This window comes from Choristoneura fumiferana, chromosome 5 (assembly GCF_025370935.1).
Source record: "Choristoneura fumiferana chromosome 5, NRCan_CFum_1, whole genome shotgun sequence".
Taxonomy (NCBI): Eukaryota; Metazoa; Arthropoda; class Insecta; order Lepidoptera; family Tortricidae; genus Choristoneura; species Choristoneura fumiferana.
In genome coordinates this window covers 12,489,977-12,509,923 of record NC_133476.1, presented here as the reverse complement: position 1 = coordinate 12,509,923, position 19,947 = coordinate 12,489,977, and the positions used below count along the sequence as shown (strand labels likewise).

General features: G+C 39.9%; 2 protein-coding genes across 4 annotated transcripts in view; one reads left to right on the top strand and one right to left on the bottom strand.

Moving 5' to 3' along the window:
* Positions 1-412: 412 nt before the first annotated feature.
* On the top strand, positions 413-17,476 carry Nup154 (nuclear pore complex protein Nup154). Of its 2 annotated transcripts, none has more exons than XM_074087957.1 (25): positions 413-523; positions 642-779; positions 913-1,069; positions 1,886-2,119; positions 2,810-2,988; positions 3,230-3,501; positions 3,878-4,009; positions 4,277-4,404; positions 5,562-5,753; positions 6,104-6,246; positions 6,615-6,783; positions 8,006-8,361; positions 9,055-9,193; positions 9,665-9,779; positions 10,197-10,353; positions 10,444-10,530; positions 10,708-10,895; positions 11,114-11,270; positions 11,361-11,454; positions 12,268-12,448; positions 13,530-13,758; positions 14,144-14,378; positions 14,928-15,048; positions 16,084-16,264; positions 16,867-17,476. In XM_074087957.1, the coding sequence occupies exons 2-25, from the start codon at positions 642-644 to the stop codon at positions 16,936-16,938; spliced, it is 4,056 nt and encodes a 1,351-aa protein (XP_073944058.1). In that variant the 5' UTR covers positions 413-523; the 3' UTR covers positions 16,939-17,476. The 2 variants fall into 2 exon arrangements, with proteins under 2 accessions (XP_073944058.1, XP_073944059.1); XM_074087958.1 differs by having other exon boundaries at positions 626-779.
* Positions 17,133-19,947, bottom strand: part of LOC141428164 (MAM domain-containing glycosylphosphatidylinositol anchor protein 1-like) — a 16,471-nt gene continuing 13,656 nt past the window's right edge. For both annotated transcript variants that reach the window (XM_074087959.1, XM_074087960.1), the window contains 6 exons: positions 19,700-19,878; positions 19,332-19,521; positions 18,926-19,099; positions 18,145-18,452; positions 17,732-18,064; positions 17,133-17,648 (listed from right to left, as the gene is read on the bottom strand). In XM_074087959.1, coding sequence (XP_073944060.1) covers positions 17,577-17,648; positions 17,732-18,064; positions 18,145-18,452; positions 18,926-19,099; positions 19,332-19,521; positions 19,700-19,878 — 1,256 coding nt within the window. In that variant the 3' untranslated portion in view covers positions 17,133-17,576. The remainder of the gene's footprint in view (positions 17,649-17,731; positions 18,065-18,144; positions 18,453-18,925; positions 19,100-19,331; positions 19,522-19,699; positions 19,879-19,947) is intronic.

Below are 19,947 nucleotides of genomic sequence, written 5' to 3'. Positions count from 1 at the left end.
TCGACAACCCTAAGCGTCCGCGCCGGAGTAGGCAGTTAAGTCTCCTAAAGGGTCGGAGTGGACCTATTTGTTCTCTTTTACTTTACTATGATACCGCAGGGCTACTACGAAACTCGAAGTTCGTATGGTACCGTCCCTCTCGCTCTCGTATTAAACAGTGTAACGAAGTTTTTTCAAAGTAGTGACGTTATTTAACATTTTTCGATGGAAATGTGTAACAAGCTTTAGTGAGTTTAAGGAGACATTTTTTTATGTAATAACTACGATATCTATTTAACGAACGATATTTTCGAAGTGCGGCAACAATACACTGTCAGATTGGTTGGATAGTTCAGTTGGTAGCACTGATAAATAATTCAACAGTAACTGCCTCAGGTTTATTTTGTACAATTTTATTTCAAAGTAAATAATTTCTCAAAAGTAATATTGATTGTAACAAAAAAAAAATTAAGCAGTTATTTATTAACACTGAAAACTTGTAGCGATTATTTTCTAATTAAATGTGACAAGTTAAAAGAAAAAGGTAAATGTTGACTCCGATTTTGACAGCTTTCTGTTAGGCTAACCTAAAAATTATGAATTTTTCATAGGTATTCATTTCTGATTGTTAGTGATATTGTGATAGTGGTTATGTTTTTTAGATGCCGAGTGTTGTGGGCATAGCTGACGCGCCTAATCCCGCTAGCAATATTAAGATGCAACTGGAGTGTTTAGAACTAGCCGGGTGTACCCTGGACCGGCACATAAACGCTGATAATTCGCGCCCTTCGTTTTTAGAGGTATTTATTGTTAAGACTTCTTCAGAGTTTGGATAAAAGTAAAGATATTTCATACGTTTTATTGAATCGCAGTTTATACACATATTTACACTTCACATGTTTATTCTGAGATAAATTCCAAAATAAATTCCAGATTACTGGAATAGCAGCTCAAAGGGTACCAACATGCAGTGGTCTAAACGCCGGGGACTACAGAAACCTAGCAGCACTGCTCAATCATCCCAGTTTGTCGCAACTGAAGACCTTGAACAAGGTCCCACTTCCCCCAGAAATTATGGAACATTTTGCGCGTATCCTTTACAATTCTTGCCGTTGAGTTAACATTGCTTAGCTAAGTATTATTGACTGAATAAATGTGTTATAAGTCTTAGGCACTAGTCCCACTGCCGGAGAGAAGAGAGTGTTTTTAGTAGGCAAATTTTATCACTTGTATTGCCGAGTGACCAATTTTTCATACTAAGAACACTCGCTACTTGCCGGCAGTGGGACAAGTGCCTTTCAGTTTTTTTTTCATATTTATATTCTGTTCGATTTTATGGCTATGTCACACCCGCCGGTCACCAGCCGGTGAAATTACTGGCACTTGAGGTATCCCATCTTAGGCCTCTAGGTTGGCACGCATCTGCAATACCCTTGTTACAGATGTTTATGGGCGTGATCTCTTACCATCAGGAGAGCCACTTGCTCATTTGCCATCCAGTCGAATAAAAAAAAATGTTTGTGCAATATAGTCAACTACACTTAAAAACATCAGTACAGTCAAAACCGTTTACAGCAACAGCAATTATAATGACATATTGTTTGTAATAACCATAGAAAAAGTCCCAACACAAACTTATATTACCAATATAATACTGGTTATATCAACCAACCCTGTTTAACAATCAAATACCTATTGCTGTCCCTTCAATGTATTGTTTTATATTGTAATTGTGTCTTTATTGTACATAAAATATAAAAAGAGATGTGCAAAGGGAAACTTATCCCTGAAAGGGATGTGAATGTCATTATAAATGGGCTGTCTGTTGGTTACTACAATATTGATCCTAACTTATTTCAGTCTTCAATAGAAAATAGTTTGTTCTATTCCTTAACCTTGAAATCAGATATGCAATGTCATTGCTTGATGGGAGTGTTTCCAGAAATAAGTAGAGTGTGGCTTACAATAGACAGCAACATATATGTGTGGGCCTTCGAGCATGGCAGTGATGTAGCCTACTTTGATGGGCTGGGTGAAACCATAGTCAGTGTTGGACTGGTGAAACCAAAGCCTGGAGTATTCCAGAGCTTTGTCAAGTACCTGTTGGTACTTACCACAACTGTTGAAATTGTAGTTTTAGGTAAGAATCTTTTTATTAATAGTCTACTTAAGTATACGGCTAGATCCTGGGCAAGAATTAGACTGTGTAGGTACCAGGTAGTAAGGTTTGCCAAAATCTTCATTGAAAAGCAAATTTTTATAGTGGTTTTAGAGAGGCTTGCCTAGATAGAGTCATTGTGTTGTTGTGTGTAAGTAAAAGAATGTTATCTTATCACCCTTAAACTACTGAACCTATTTACATGAAGTTTTTGTCCCAGAAAATTGCAGTGTCCATGGAATAGTGATAAATGGATTATTGGCTAACTAACTACCACAAATACAACATACCTTTGCACTGTGGAATACAGAAAAATTTCAAACTAGTCAAATTACAAATAATACATTATACAGGCCTTAGATTGCTAGAGTCCTGAGGTATCTCACCGGGAGCACCAAAGTTCTCATACTCTTCGCTAGTCATACCATAATTTTTGGCTGAAGCATCTTTTGTCATAATTTTTTCCCCAGTGAAATCTTAAATTTTTCTGAAGTTTCTTAATTGTCATCCTATAGAAAACCATAGGTTAGGTTAAGTTTTTTTTATAACAATTCTTAACAATTATTGGAGTCAGAGAAAAAGAGTTATGGCAAGCAATTGACATTCGGACTTTCAATAAGTATGCAAGCCGATTTTGACCTATCTCACCATTAAAAATGCACATCATTTCAGGTGTAACCTTTTCTTCAAGCAAAAGTGAAGGGACAGCATTTGAGGAGATGCATCTGGTTCCGGAGCCAGTATTTGTCCTTCCCACAGATGGCGTCTCAATGATGTCTGTAAAATCAACTTCAAGTGGACGAATTTTCATGGGCGGAAAAGATGGCTGCCTCTATGAAATAACTTACCAGGTACTTGTTGATTTAATGTCTTGAGGCCCACTGTATAAATATTTGTAAAAAATTGTCAAAGCGATCAAAATTATTTTGAGTAAAAAGTCAAATTGACATGGTGTAACGTTATAATACCTGTCCATGTCCATAGTCCGTAATTCTCTTGAACTTAGTGTACATTCTATTGCACATTTGGGCCACACCAGGTTAAAATCATATTACAGTTTAATATAATATTCATTTAGCAATTTTTTTCTAGGCTCAATTGGGATGGTTTGGTAAACATTGTAGTAAAATAAACCATTCAACAAGTGCCTTATCATTCCTGGTGCCATCATTTCTAAATGCGGCTTTGTATGATGAAGACCCCATAGTCAAGATAGAGGTAGACAATTCCCGAAATATCCTATACACGCTGAGTGAGAAAGGGTGCATAGAGGTGTTTGACTTAGGTCAGAATGGTGATAGTCTCAGCAGGGTTGTGAGGTTAACTCAGGGAAAAATTGTGTCTTCTGCTACAGATATAGTAAAGTAAGTAAACATTTTTGTAACTAATTTGAAACTAAAATTGTCTAAGTACCTAAGCAGTTACATGAATTTATGCGCTTTATGCATTTCTTTTGTTTTCCCAGTCTCAGGAAGTTTGCTTTATATAAATAGTGAGACAGGAGCATGCTCACCGTCGCTTTGCTCGGTTAACGAATTATTAATGTTATGCGTGCATGATGTGTTTGCCTAAAATTGAATAAACACACTGTTTTTTACATTATGCCATAAGATTATATTGTAAGTTTTGTAGTGTTGTATCTGTTGGCAAACCAATAAAGTATAGTGAAAGCTTAAGCCTATTATTTATAGTTATATTTTTGTATTTAATGTATATTTTACATTAAAATATTGTTTGCAGAACTTTAGAAGCAACAAATTTCAAACCCGTCATAGCAATATCAGCTGTGGATAGTTCCGAATCAGAACATTTCAATCTCGTAGCAGTCACTCAAGCTGGAGCGAGATTGTATTTCAGTACAGAAAGTGGAGAGTAAGTATAATTTCATTTACTACATATTGCATTGTATTGTCATAACTCATAACTCTTTATTGTATATATAACATATGAAATGAATAGATAATAAGAGAAAGAGATGTGCAAAGGCGAACTGTCCCTTACAAACTCCTTTCTCTTCAGCCTTTGATGTCCTGCTGTGCAAATGTGGCTTTTTTTAATATTAAAATTATAGAGGCTTGCCATACATGTTTAGTCAAAACTATTCCTGTTTTCTGTTGTTACAAACTTGTTTGTTTGCAGCGCGAGTCAGGGCAGGCCCATTCGGCCGCAGTACCTCGCCCTTTTGCATGTTCGGCTGCCGCCCGGGTTTACCCCAAACGCATCAGTGCTCAAGCCCAAACAAGTGCATAGTGCAGTTTATGAAAATGGTAAGTAATAAAGTTTTCATCATATTTAAAGGGTACCTTTATTTTTATGTGACAATGTGGTTTGTACTTCCCTCTCTTGACGTCAAATTATTTACAACATGATGCTAATGCGTGCTTGGTGCGATTTTATATTATGTCACCCTGATGCCAACTTTGTTTTCTATTTCGTGATCTACTTGGGGCCACAAAAAAAAAGTATCAGAGCTACTAAAAGCAATATTTCCTCTACTGAAACCACTGTTTTTAGTTTAGGCCCACGTACGCACTATGCGGCTAACCGCGCGGTTTTAGTGCGCTGTCTCTTTCTCAAAAAAAAGTCACAATATAAATATGTTTCGTAGTTTATAAATTAATGTAGTTTTATATTTGTATAGTTAATAGTGTGTAGTATATTTTTATAGCGGCCAGAGGGTCACCGACGGTGTTGGCTGAAAATCAGCACTGGGGCGTTCATAACGTCTCAGCATTATGTTGAGCCAGTGTCCGATTCACAACCGCAATGACACATCTATCTTATACTACCTATCTATACTATCCTTTTTTTTCTTTTTTTTTTGAGGTTTAAGTGCACCTGTGAGCCTCATTGAAAGACTCGATAATCTATACTATCCTACTTATAGGTATTGTTGTGTCTTGTGTAGTGTTGTATATTGCTGTGTTGTAAATAAATGTATTTCTTTCTTTCTCTCAAGCGAAACTTGCAGGTGGTAGGACTTTGTGCAAGGTCTGCCCGGATTGCTACCACCATCTTGCTCGCTAATCCTGCCGTGAAGCAGCAGTGCTTGCACAGTTGTGTTTCGGCGTGGAGAGTAAGACAGCCGGTGAAGTTACTGGCACTTAAGGTATCCCACCTTTAGGCCTCTAGGTTGGCAACGCATCTGCAATACCCCTGGTGTTGCAGATGTTTATGGGCGGTGGTGAGCTCTTACCATCAGGAGACCCACTTGCTCGTTTGCCAACCAGTCGAATAAAAAAAAAAACTTGAAAGAGGGAGACGGTGCGCTAAAGCCGCAAGGTTAGCAGCATAATGCGTACGCGGCCTTAAAAGCACTGGGTACGATATGATAAAAAATGGTACACAAATCTGCTTGACGGGCTCATCAATCTTAAGTGCTTGTCTGTCTCGGAACCTCTTTGTAGTTGTTACTGTTCTGCAGGCACGTTACTGATGGTGTGTTCGGCGGGCGGCGGCGAGGCGGAGACGCTCTGGTGCCTGTCGCGAGCCATCCCGGGCGCGGGGTTCAGCGAGGCGCACACGCTGATGACGCTCGACGGGCCCGCGTGGGCACTCACGCCGCTGCCGAGCCAGCACACCGCACAGTTGTCACCCGCTTTGCTTACCAAGAAAGGTGAGTGCCTCTTCAATTCGAATCGCGTTTGCTTTTGTGAAGTTAGCTGCATGTTAGTAGTGTGGCAGAAAAAGATTTAGGTATGAATGGGAGGCGGAAGGCTAACTTAACAAACACGATCTGGGAAAGATAATGTATACGGGTCACACATGTACAGTCGAGTTCATAAACTTATGAGCAAAAAAATTATCAAAAATATGTGAACACGACTCTATTGTTAACGGCATAGAAGCATGTTCAGATATTTTTGATTGAATTTTTGCTCTCAAGTATAAGAACTCGACTGTAATTATAACATTGTCAAATATTAAAGCAAACTTCTCTAAGTTAATACTTGTGCACACAATCAGATGCTTGGAGTGTGTCGCGGTGGGCTGTTGTGACGGGTGCCGGCGCAGCCCTAGTGGCCGCGGGCGCAGCCCCGGACCTACTCCGAACGCTCCTTCGCGACTGTCGGGGACCTGACGCGCAAGCTGTCAAGGATTTCTTCCAAGTAAGTGGGTGAATCGGCATTTTCTTGGCCTTTCAAGAATTTGTTATTTTTCAGGCACTGTTTAATAAAGCGAGGCATAATCGATCATTCTTATAACTCAGTAAATTTTTGTATGCTTTGTACCAATGCCTCGACAAAGTAACAACAAACTCCTGCTGTTAATCTTAATTTGATGAATAACATTTAAGATTTCGAAAACTTCTACTGAACAGACATCATTACCGGTAAGCGATGAACGTCATAGGTTCTTTTGATCAGATCCAATACTTGAAGGGACCCGCTTAAATTTTCCACTTTCAACTGGAATTTGAAGCATCATGTTTAAGGTTCCGCACCTAATGCGTGTGTAACTGTTAACATGTCTTCAGCTTCACGGCGTAGATCAAGCGTGCGCTTGCGCACTGTACCTGGCCTGCGAGGAAAACACTAGCGACCTCTCAATAAGCGAGTGGGCGACTCGCGCGTTCTTCCTTTACGGCGGGCAAACCACGCCCGCGCCGATGTATCAGCAGAATTCGCAAATTGCATCGACTATAGGTCAGTGATATTAAGTATAAGAGAAATCTATGCTATAGAGCTAGTATGAATGAGGGTTATTGTAACAGGTGGAATACCGCTAGGTGGCGTTAGAATCGTGAGGTCAAACATATTGTAAAGTTCATACAGACCTGGGGTCTTACTATAAACGGTATTTCACCTGTCAGAAAACCCTGTTTCAATAACGCAACTTGTGTTGTTATTTAACTATCATACTTAATTCTTGGTTATTTATTAACACCCTTTAATAAACTAAGTAACAATGTAGACAAAAAAATCGAGCCTATTTTTACCAATTTTCAATGGTCCGCTTCTACTTAAAATTTGATATCAGTTAGTAATATCGATGACAATACATATTTTATTGCTTTAACAATGATGTTTTTTGAAATAATAAATAAATAAGAAAATAAATATCATGGGACACTTGACACCAATTGACCTAGTCCCAAACTAAGCAAAGCTTGTACCATGGATACTAGGCAACGGATTATAGATAAATAAGATAAATACATACTTAAATACATATTGAACATCCAAGACCCGAGAACAAAGTCACTCGTATTATTCATGGACGACCAGATGGCCTAGTGGTTAGAGAACCTGACTACGAAGCTTGAGGTCCCGGGTTCGATTCCCGGGTCAGGGCAGATATTTGTATGAAAAATACGAATGTTTGTTCTCGGGTCTTGGATGTTTAATATGTATTTAAGTATGTATCTATCTATATAATTATATTTATCCGTTGCTTAGTACCCATAACACAAGCTTTGCTAAGCTTACTTTGGGACTAGGTCAATTGGTGTGAATTGTCCCGTGATATTTATTTATTTATTTATACAAATATCTGCCCCGGCCGGGAATCGAACCCGGAACCTCAAGCTTCATAGTCAGGTTCTCTAACCACTTGGCTATCCGGTCGTCAAATAAAACTTATGTTTTGCCTGCTGTTCTCGTAGGTGTTGACAATAGAATAATAAATATTCTAAGTTGTAACACAGGTGAGTGTGTACAGTCAAGGCCTTTCATGAGCCACCATGGAACCATTTCACAGCAAACGTCATAGTGACATCGCATTAATTAATAATGAAAATCGTTATGCCTTTTCTTTTGAAATGTTCCATGGTGGCTCATGAATTAAAGTCCTTGAATATTACACAGTATTCTCTGAACATCGAAATTAAAAAAATATATTTTTTATCAAAATGTCCAAACATTTCAGCGTCTCCAAAGTTCTCACCTCGCCAAATGTCGACGCCCATGACCGCAAGAGGCCAGCAACACATGCAACCAGCCAACTTGAACCAGTCTTACCAACAACACCAAATGAACCAATCCTACCAGAGATCACCCAACCAACCCATGATGCCCCAGTACCAACAGAATGCCATGAGCCCTTCATTTAATCAAAGTTTCGGGGCGAACGTGACTCAGCAACAGAGAGATTCTAACTACCCGATGCAGGTAGAATTCAGCGCGAAACACAACGGAATTTATATCTACGTTGGCAAAATTTTAGCGCCCATCTGGAATCAGAAGTGCGTTTCGAAATCGCTGACCCCCGATAATAAGGAATTTGTAAGTATTATTGTAAGGCATTTAGCGGCCGAGATGGTTAAAAATATCGGAGCACGTACCCTATTCTCAAGGCATTAGAGTTCATGTTTCCTATATTTTGGAACACCTTGGCCGCTCCGAAATATCTGATGGCGACTGTACCACTTTTTGAACCACTACTTTTATTACACTTACTTTCGCAAATAGTCACCCCTATCACCTCCTAACGGGAATACGTCGAATTACCAATAACCCTGTAAACATGGAACAAAAATTTATTCGTAAATAAATGTAAAAATCGTCACTATCGATCATCTCCTTCCAAGAAAATTAAATTTACTTCGGAAGTTCTATGGTCATCGTATCATATGATTGATGTCATTGTACTTACTTACCTACATGACATAGATCCGACATGCAGCACGATTAATTAAGTACATGTATAATTAGACTAACATGTCTTATTGACAATTTAAAATGTCCATATTTTCGTATTTTAAGATATGGTATTTAACACATTATTTCACATTTGCTTTGTCAAACAAAGAGGTCTGTTTTAACAAAAATAAATACGCTCTAATATTCCCTATTAAGTTTGACAAGAATATTTATCAGCAACAAGTGAAGTGAAATGAATGTTAAATAAATGTCAAAACTTAAAAAATGCTCAATTTAGAACTAAACATTTATTTTTATTTTTATTATGACTGCCAGATGTCGAGCCGAGTGTCTGGTGAGGACTGCGCATTTACAGTACAGCGGCTTCAGCGTGTGGATATGTTCCTGCAACGAGCCGTGCCCACGCAACCTTCCGATGAAAACTCCTCGCTGCACGCTCTCAAACTTTTCGTCTGTATGTACTTTTTCTATTTTATTCAAAGTTGCTGTCAGTGGCGTGTCCTAAATACAGAAAGGCTAGTAGAGAAATTCATGGCAATTTTTTTATTCGGTGCTAGCCTGAGCTAGCCTAAAATTATCTAGCCTTAAACTAGGCTAATACTTTTTTTTTCATAAAAACAATTTATTATGTTCGCAATCCGGCTTCCATATCCCAAAATCCTTTAATTCTGAGAAGAAGCATTTGACTAGCAGTGGAACCTATCAATATACGTACCTACGTACACGTTTCACTGCCAGGCAGTGCTGAAGGCAATATGAAGAATTCCGGATTATGTTAAGATAAACAGTGTTTCGGATTTCTTAATCAGGTTCAGGATATTCCATCTTACATTCAAGCTATATTTTTTCCTGACTTGCGTATAACTTGTATTCCATGCTGTTTCAAAATATCAGATCAGTTTTCTAAATATTCATTTTGTTTTAGCGATGGCGATAGAAATGCTTAGTCTCTGGAAAGTCCTCTGCGAGCACCAGTTCCACGTGATTGCCGCTAGTCTTCCGCCAGAACAACAGAGTGCGCTGCAAGCAGCCAGTTTCAGGTTAGATGCTGATCTATATATCACTTAATGATCTGATGTTAAGTTTCATAAACGTTAACTGATTATTATTGAACCCTGACGCAACACCACAAGGTGCACAAATGTTTAGTTAGGAAGTGAACCTTCCTTATCCTAACGCGACATAGTACAAATTTCCCAGTTGAGGTGTTATGAACCAGATATTGCTGGTGTATCTTAAACTGTTACCTTTGTATGAGATAAATTCGTCTATCGCCATCCTGTGGCAACTACATTTTTCAAAATAAAAGTATCTTGTGCCAAATAACATAAACTTCAAGAGAGTTTACTTGAAAGAGTAACAAAGGTATGGATAGGGCAGCTATTTGACAAAAAAAGGTCCATCTATCCGTACTTTTGCGTTTTTAATATTAGTAAGATATTGTAATTTTTGAACAGGGAACTTTTAGTGGGCGGACAAGAAGTGGCCTGTTTGCTGCTCGGGTCGTTAGTGGCTGGCTACCTTAGGGATAACGCGTCCGTCGACGGCATCTCACATAAACTTAGGCAACTGTGCCCTTCTCTATACAGGCAAGAAGATGCCACGTGTTCCAAGGTAAGAATACAAATCCTTCTTTCCTTTATTTCGTTTTACACCCCCAGTTTCGTTAGGCACAAGATAACGAAAACCCATGTTATTTTTCAGGCAAATGAGTTATTGATATTTGCAAAGCAACAAAAAAATCCTGCCGAGAGAGAAGAAATGCTCCAACACGCTTTGAAACTTTGTAAGGTAAGATTGGTATTCACGGATTTTTTCTCTGAAAATAGGAAATAAAATATGTGATTGATAAACCTGTCTATACTGTGTCGACACGATTTTCTAATTGACGGTTCAATCAAATGGAAAAGCAGAAATGAAAAATCTGTCAAACTACTCTTTGGTCGCTTATAGATCTATCATTTTCAGGATGTAGCTCCGAATGTAAATTTGCCGCTGGTGTGTTCAAAACTTGTATCAGCAGGATTCTATTCTGGTGTCGTGGATCTATGTGTCGCGTGCGGGAGCAAGTTAGACCCGCAGGATAAAGCGGTGCACTTTTATAAGAGCGACCAGCCTTCTCAAGACAGGGAGGGACAACTTATTTATTATAGAAGGTAAATGCAGCGCGCACAAACAATAAAAAATTAACATTTGGCTTGCTGTGTTGTAGAAGTTGCTTACTTGCGCATGACTGATGTACCTTCAACAACTAAGGGCGCACTCAGAATTGTTGTACAGATATGTTTTAAAATTAAGGGCCCATTCTCGTAAATGGCCCATTATTATCATTGAGATGATTATTGCGTGTCATTCAAAAGAACTATTATTTTAGGATGGAGATTTATCGCGAAGTATGCAATGCGTTAGAAAGACTGTACGAGAGGAGCTCTGAATCATATGCCAATGAAACGGGAGTACTGAATACGTCGCGTGGGCAGGCGGCTAACGATAATACACTTAGTTTATCAGCTGCCGACGCTAACTATCAGGTAACCTTTATTATAAATAAATAATAACCTTTATTACTCAAAGGTATACTCAATTTTCTGTTATATTAATTGTTTTTTGTAATATTTTAGGGTAGGAAATTAGTTTGGGATTGTCTGTCGCGAGATGACGAGTTGCTACACGTAGCTGTCTACGAGTGGCTAGTCAGTAAAAACTTAGGTTCAGGTAAGTGGAAATTGTTCTTATAATAATTGCTGTTTCTATTATTTAAAATTAATTTTTCAACACACTTTTGATGTACATCTACTAAACGCTAAAACGAATAATGTCAGTTTTTACATATTGCGTATAAATAACTGAATAAAATAAATATCACGGTACACTTCACACTAATCGACCTAATCTCAAAGTAAGCAAAACTTGTGTTACGAAAGAAATCGACTGACTGGAAAAAGTTCCATTATGACAAGAAAATAACCCCATAAAATTGTATGGTTAATTTTGGTGTCACAACGAAAAACTTACGTCGTTAAGGTGTTTAACTTTTTGTGAACGAAAATACAAACTGAAACAGATGCACAGGAAAAAATCCAGAAAAAGAGACCAGTGCTGGGAATCGAACCCAGGTCCTCAGTATTCCGTGCTGCGAGCCATACCTCTACACCGCCACTGGACAGGACACAAATTTCTCCCATGCACCACACATTTCAGCCTGCTTTTTTTCTTGGTCACTTAAGCAGCGAAAGCTCACTTTTTCTGTTTTTTTTTTCTGTACATCCATGTTTCAGTTTGTCGTTGGATTTCACGGAATGACCGTAAAAGTACTTAACATATTTGGAGTTGAAATAAAAAATGCAAAAAATACTCTAAAAAAACAATCTTTTTGTGAACGTCACCTACGTACGAAACGCACCAACGTTATGAGCTTATGAGCATTAGTCATGATGACTAATGGCTAAGTTTAGTCGCTAGCTTTAATCGGACAGTACTGAACAAATAGAAAATAATTAGAAGAGTTTACGTCACTTGTTGTTTCAGAATTGCTTTCACTGGGCACAGCCCCACCGGACTCCCTGCGCACTTACTTGCACGCGGCGGCGCGATCAGCGTCACCGCCTGCGGCCTTACACTTGTTGGATCTTCTGTGGAAGGTGCTCGAAAAGAGCGGAGACCACCTCGCTGCCGCAAACGTGCTCGAAGGCCTGGCCACTAGACCTGGGTAACTATTGTTTGATCACGTACGCACACGAGCTAGACTGTCAGAGGCGAATATGGTACTGAGATGGTATTTCAAACAGCAGATGATTATGCCGCGAAATGTACCCTTGTTGTTCGAAGAAGAGGGGAAGAGGAAGATGTCAAAGCACCAGACAAGGTTTTCACAGAGGCGAAATATCGCTAGATGGCGTTAGTATCGTGAGGTCCATTTGGCGTTTGCTTGCGCTTGGCTCATTTAGTTTTTTAACCAATCACGAGCAAACGTCAAACGGACCTCTCGATCCTAACGCCATCTAGCGATATTTCGCCTCTGTGAAAACCCTTACAGAGGGACATAAAAGATGCATGCCAGTGACACAAATGAGGTTGTATGATTAGGAAAGCCGACCCGCGTAACGGGATAAGACGAGACTATAGAAAAACTATTTTCTCAAGGGGATCTAGCTGCTTTACAGCTAGGGGGGTCACATAACATAATCAAATTTTAGTTATTTTTCGCTAATGAAACATTGAAACTTATTGTAGAATAACATTGATCAAAAAACAAAGTCAATCCTTTTAGTCCATTGATATGTAACTCCGCGAAGTAACGCCTGATTCAATAAATTATTTCAATCCTTTTTTCCTTTTGAAGCCGAAGCCGAAGTTTGAAGGTGGTAGGACCTTGTGCAAGGTCCGCCCGGATTGCTACCACCATCTTGCTCGCTAATCCTGCCGAAAACAGCAGTGCTTGCACTGTTGTGTTTCGGCGTGGAGAGTAAGACAGGCGGTGAAATTACTGGCACTTGAGGTATCACATCTTAGACCTCTAGGTTGGCAACGCATCTGCAATCCTCCTGGTGTTGCAGGTGTCTATGGGCGGTGGTGATCTCGTATCATCAGGAGACCCACTTGCTCGCTTGCCATCCAGTTGAATAAAAGAAGATATTAAAATCAATGAGTTAAGAAAAATATCTACCATTGTCCTAGACCCAGCCCATGATCCTCCCCCCTGGATCCGCCGTTGTGTGTTCTTGAAATTAAAATTAGAGTTTCGCTTCTTGCCGCTTTACGGCAGGTATAAATGTTGTTGATGGTTGCAGTTCGGGCGCGACGCTGTCGCAGCGCATGGCGTGGCTGTCCGCGGGCGTGGTGTGCGTGCGCGGCGCGGGCGCGGGCGGCGGCGAGCTGCTGCGCCGGCTGGAGGAGGCCGGCGAGGTGGCGCGCGTGCAGGCCGCCGTGCGCGCCGCCGCCGCCGCGCTGCCCCGCGCGCTGCGCCCGCCGCCGCCGCTGCTGCAGCGGCTGCACGACCAGCTGCTGGACATCACGCAGGTGAGGGGGGGGGGCGGCTCTATTGAAACTTGAAACCTGTTGAGACAACACACCGCGCGGACACCCGCGCGAGTGTCACCCTACGCGAGTTTTCCCCGATCTACCGTGGAAACTACTGTCGAGTTTGACCTTGGGCTGTCCAAAAGAGTGCAGTGATTGATTGCCCTAGTGGTTTGGTTTTTTTATTACCTTCGCGAAGCAAATTGCAAGGATTAGGCAGCGAAGAAGCCTAGAAAGGTTACCATTACTTGCTTATTTAAAATTCTAATTCGCGTACTGAATACATTTACAATCAAACTGAACTCTTGTCGCAATACTATAGCAGTTTTGACATCAATCTCTACTGAAAACTATGAATTGACGATTAAACGTATTGTTTTCACAGCTGTACGAAGAGTACGCGGATCGCTACAACCTGTGGGAGTGCAAACTCGCCATCGTGCAGTGTTCCGGTCACAACGACGACTTGCTGGTCGAGAACATCTGGAGTAATATCCTGGCGGAGGCGGAGGCGGCGGCGCGCGCCCTGCCGTCGCCCGATGACCGCCTAGCCTCTGTACTGAGCAAGCTCGTCTCACTGGGCCGCGAGTATGTCAATACTGGACATTGTTTCCCACTGTGTAAGTATTGAGACCGTTCAAACTAGGACACCATAGGTGCGCGAAGTAAAGTTGGCCGTAGTGCAATGTTCTAGAAACAGTACATAGTCACTTGCTGATCAAAAATCACGGGTTTGTTTGTACCTCCAATAAAACATCCCTTACAATCATTCCATACCAGCTGCCCACCCTGGCTTCGCACGGCTATGTGCTAATGATTATTTGTACAAAAATGTAACCCAAGTTTTTCAATTATCTGTGAAATTTTTCAAACATTTTTTTTTCATTTAAATATTGTGACAGCTACAAACACAACAAAAAAACGAACCAATTAGATACCGCCATTCTAAAGTGGTGATCGTCAATTAATTTTTATGTATAATTTATATACATATTCATTTCTTAATTTCTTAATCTTAATCTTATATTCATTAAAAGTATTGAAATCACCAACTATCGTGTGTGTGTTTACAGCAATCTTCCTTGGAATAAAATATATGTATATACAAGTCACAAAATAATAGTATACGCAAGCTGGTGTACCTTATCTGTAAGTGGATATTGTTACAGATTTCATTACGCGGCAACTGGAAATATTGGCATGCAAACTTCAAACAGACCAGGGCATGGTCTTTAGGACAATTTTAAACATTGGAGTATCAATGGAGCAAGTGCTAGATATTTATATTAAGTGAGTAACAATTTAACCATAATGTAATTTACTTTTATTTTAAGCTTGATTTAATTCCGCTAGGGTGAGTATACCTGTAAAATTTTAGCGTACGTATCTCCGTCTCGTAGCACTGACGATTGTCATGATCATTATTTTGGACGCAAAAAGATTCGCGATTATGCATCACGCCGTATCTGAGTAAATACTTCACTTTCCACGTTGCACTGCGTAGCTTGTATTTCCAACAGATAATCGACTTTAAACTTGGTACAGATATGTTTTGGTTGTATGACAATACAACTACAGGTCGTTTTACAAAAGCTGGCACGAATGAACTAAATGAAGTGAAAACATCACTCGATCGTTCGAACAATCGCAATGGGTTATACGTCATTTTGAGCATAATCATACAATAAAGCACGTGCCCTATTGCCAGCGATGCTACATCGCTATTCGATAGCAGTAGTGCACATACTTCAAATAAAATAATGCAGAACTGGATGCAATAAATAATTATAATACAATTAAATCATTAATCATCTTTACAAATGAACACATTCCTCTTTGGATAAAACAAAAAAACCGATTACAATTATATACAAAAAAAGTTTCAAATTACGCTTTGATGAACCATTCTTGTTTTGTAAAAAAAATAATTTGTGCTGTATCTATTGGTAAAGTATTCCAAAACAAATACTGAATAAGCATATACACGTTCTGAGCTAGCGTTCAACAGAACATCATGTTCATCATGTTTCATGGTTATTTCAATACACTTCAAACAACCATGAAAATGTCATTTTCCTGAAAGTGTTTTATACAATTTCGTGCAGCTCTTGTGAATCGACCTGTAAGTGAATTTAAAAAGCTTGTAGCTTAAAATGTTTTTTTTACACAATTTTTTTTTATACGACTGATGGCAACAGCAGTGTCTCATGATGGTAAGAATCACGCCCATAAACATTTGCAAGGGAATTGCAGATGCGTGCCAGCCTAGAGGCCCTAAGATCTACCTCAGTGCCAGTAATTTTTTAACACACAATGTTTATTTAGACTAGTATCTGTGAACGAGCGCGTGTGGCTGGGGTGCGGGGACGAGACGCACGTGTGCGGCGCGGCGGCGCGGCTGCTGGAGGCGGCGCGCGGCGAGCTGGCGCCGCTGCCCGCGCCGCTGCGCCGCCGCGCCCTCGCGCGCTGCAAGGACCTGCACGAGGCCGCCATATCCTCGCTACAGGTAACCTACACATCGGTTATACTACACCAGAGTTTCATAGGATGTTGCGAGGAATGTGTTTCTCATAAAACAATGGAAATGCTTCATTTACCGGTTCTCGCTCCGATCAGCTGTTTCCACCAGGGATGTGCTGTGCGAGGATAGATAAATGAAGCGTTTCTATTGGTTCATGTAAACTCATTCCACTTAGCACATCTTCGCACATCTCTGGAAAAAAAGCATTAAACTTGGGTCGGGAACCAAATTCGTGTAGTGGGAGGTATTGGAATGGGTTTCGGAAATTGTCTAATTTAAAGCATCTTCATCACAATCATCCCAGCCTATATAGGTAACTTTCGAAATACTAAATATTCTGTTGTCATTGTCTAGTACAGCATCTTCATCATTATGTTGTCTAGTACATTGTCCCCGGGTAGCGCAGTAGAAACTATACAGTGTCTATCCTATGTATGTGTATACCGAATTTCATCCAAATCGTTTCTGCGGTTTAAGCGTGATAAGGTAATAAAACGAACAAATAAACGAACAGACAAACTTTCGCATTTATAATATGAATGGGATAGTAGTGGGATTTATTTATATATCTGTTGTTTTGTTTCCAGGCGCGGCCGAATACGCAACGCCTCATCGATAGACTTTCAGTTGCGCAGGCGCACTTGGATCGAATGGATTGAACTGCTAGTAATATAGTTTAGTTTTCTAACTACATTTTTATTTAAGTCATTATTTAAGTATATGAAATAATATTCCGTTGCCTGTATTTGACATTCACTAAACTACATCATATCTTTTGTATTATTTTTAATATTCTTGGACATTCTGCTTACCCACATTATTCCGTGAGGTTGTGAATATAAAAAAAGCAATAGTGACTAAAAGATTTTTTATTTTCGTATTTCATTTTCATAGATCGTTATAAAACTAGTACATAATATCAAATTAAATTATTATCTCTAAACACTACAAACACTTGATTCTTATGCTATTTTAATGGCAGTGAATAGTCAGTTATCGCTACACCACATGCGATAATGATGAGTCACATGACATTAAAGTTAATGTTCGATTACCGCAAAATACATCATGTCAATAAGTTAGTTTATTTTAATCATGTGCATGTTAAATGAGAAAATATCCGATGCGATTCTATGTCCGGTAGAACGTACTCAGTTGATGTTTCTATTTTTGTAAAATAAATAATATCCATTACAACGAGTGTTTTAAAACTACTACGTCCTCTCTTCCATTGTCAACATGCTTAATGAGATCTAAAGTTTGGTCTAGATGCAAAGCCCTGAGTCGTGAACATAGTTCACAGTCCAGATTCCTTGGGACTAGAATAAGTTTGGAAAGTCGTTAAGGCGCCAGGCGTTCGCAGCAACTCCTTCAAAATAACGGAATGAGTGTTAGTGAAAACGATAATGAAATGAAACGCTATGAAGAGTCGTCGAAAGGGTTAGTAGTTACCTGGCGGCCGTCCTCATCAGGATATGAATAGACGCCGCTCGTACCGCTTACGGTTGGGAGCCCGACCGTGTTCATTGGAGACATCGCGTTCTTGTACAGTTGTTGTTGCTTCGACCCATCCCTTTTGCTTGAATTCTTCCTAACAGCGGTGTAAGTTGGAGTAGGCTTCGGTATATCCTTGATCTTGGTGCCTGATCGGTATGTGCCGAACTCGTCAGGCGGTGGTGGCAAAGAGAAGCCATCGGATGTCTGCGTTATGACTGACGCCTCATCACTTATCTCTTTCGCCATTTTATGCCGCATCTTCTTTGGCATTGTGTGGAATGTGTTCGTCTAAAACAATATTGATGTTATACGTAGGAATTTAACTATAGTCGTAATAACAAAATACATAATGCAATATCGGGCCTCACCGTTATTGGAATATAATTTACTTCAGGCGGTAAATGCGTGACTAAATGGTCGCAGAGATTGTCCATGTCTCTTCTTCTGTTAATATTTTGCATCGAGTGCACTCTGCAACTAGCGCTGTGCCTCAACATGTCGCTGTGTTTAGGAGTGCTGTCAAACTCGGGGAAGTCGTGCAGATATCGAGCTGAGTGGAAGGAGCTGGTTCTCCGTACGTCGAAGTTCTTGGATGGATACCTCGTCATGGCCCTACGGAATGACTCTGTCCGTCTGACGTTGCATTCGCTTTCATCGCTATCGTTGCAGTTTGTTTCTGTAAGGTAAGTAAAAAATACTAAGGACGCAAACAGATAGACTTCCTTTTGTATGAACTGAAGTGCAGCACTCCGTACAATGCTGCACATTTATCTATCACATTGAATGTTATATCGTCACTACTTAAAAAAAAACTCGTACCGCAAAATAAATAATTTTCTGTATGAACTTTATGAACATTATGTCAAGGTTCAATTTTGTTGACATATTTATTGATTTTAGATACGACATTTTTTTAAAGTAGTGACGATATGTATAAGCAGAGTCCAACCAAAGTACAGATTTATTAATAAATAAAATAAAATACGATACAATGACTATTGTACACCACAATAGGAAGCGATAGAGAAATCAGGTACCTACACAGAAAAATAATGTTTTGTCTAGACTTAGACAGAAACCCAACTAGCCCTAGCGTGGGCGCTCTAGTTTTTATGTTCAAGATCATTATAATAAACTAGGTAGCCTTACCTTCAGTATTGTAAGCGCAAAGCGGCGGGTTATTATTACGCGCTAAGTCCGACGACGGGCGCTCTTGCGCGCACAGCACCAGCCCGCACGCGGCTAGCGCGATCAGCAGCACGCCGCCGCAAAGCGCTAGCGCTAACGTCGTGATGTTGGCCACTGCGTTCTTTGGTTCTGCATCTTCAATGTGTAATAATACAATCAAGATTAATAAAACAAGCATAAACGGGCCCATTTGAATCGCTCTAGAGTCTAAAACGCTGAGTCAAAGAAACTTTCAGAGTAAACTGTGTTGATATGTTCAAATGCAGGCATAAAAGAGGCCCGTCTTTGATTTTGAAAGACAATTTGCAATAAAAAAGTAATATCTGCATGATTTATAAAAAGTTAGCTCTTATTTTAAGGTACACACCAGCTGATTCGTCTATAATGTTGTCGCTACCGATTTCAACTACTTTGCTGCTTCCTTTCTCGTTTGTCGCTACTATTTCGAATTTATAGGCCTCTTGTGATAAATCTTGTATGATGAATTTGGGCTCTAAATTGGTTATTGTTACCAGTACATCCTCTGAACCCGTTGATTTGGCGATGAATGTGAATTTCTGGAACATGCAAAAGAAAACTAAGCCTATGCTAATTTCAATTGTTAAATTTTAATCAGCCGTCAACTAGTGGATATACTGTTCTCTACGTGATTTTGTATTTAATTATTTGTTCAATCATTATTCACTAGTCTCAGTTTCATATTTGGGAGTATTTTTCACAAGAATTGAATTTTACCTGCGGCAGACCGCCGTCATGTCCTTTCTCGCAAGTAATAGTGATCTCCTGGTCAGCTTTGAGCGCCACGCAATCAGTAGGCGGCCGAGGCACTGTGTGGTCGGTAATTAGGAAGGCGCAGGGTGTTTCGGGTAGATTGTTTCCTTCCACCTTATTTATTCCCCAACAAAATATCGTGCCTGTAATAAGTAAAACCGCACTTTACCGCACCTGGAGTAACTGCTGGCCTTTTTAAAATGAGAGCATAA

Bases quoted from the DNA above. Each gene is read 5' to 3' on its own strand.
- Nup154 (XM_074087957.1), top strand. From the start codon at position 642: ATGCCGAGTGTTGTGGGCATAGCTGACGCGCCTAATCCCGCTAGCAAT. The intron at 5,754-6,103 runs GTGAGTGCCTCT...GCACACAATCAG, and splicing joins CGCTTTGCTTACCAAGAAAG to ATGCTTGGAGTGTGTCGCGG. The intron at 15,049-16,083 runs GTGAGTAACAAT...ATGTTTATTTAG, and splicing joins GTGCTAGATATTTATATTAA to ACTAGTATCTGTGAACGAGC.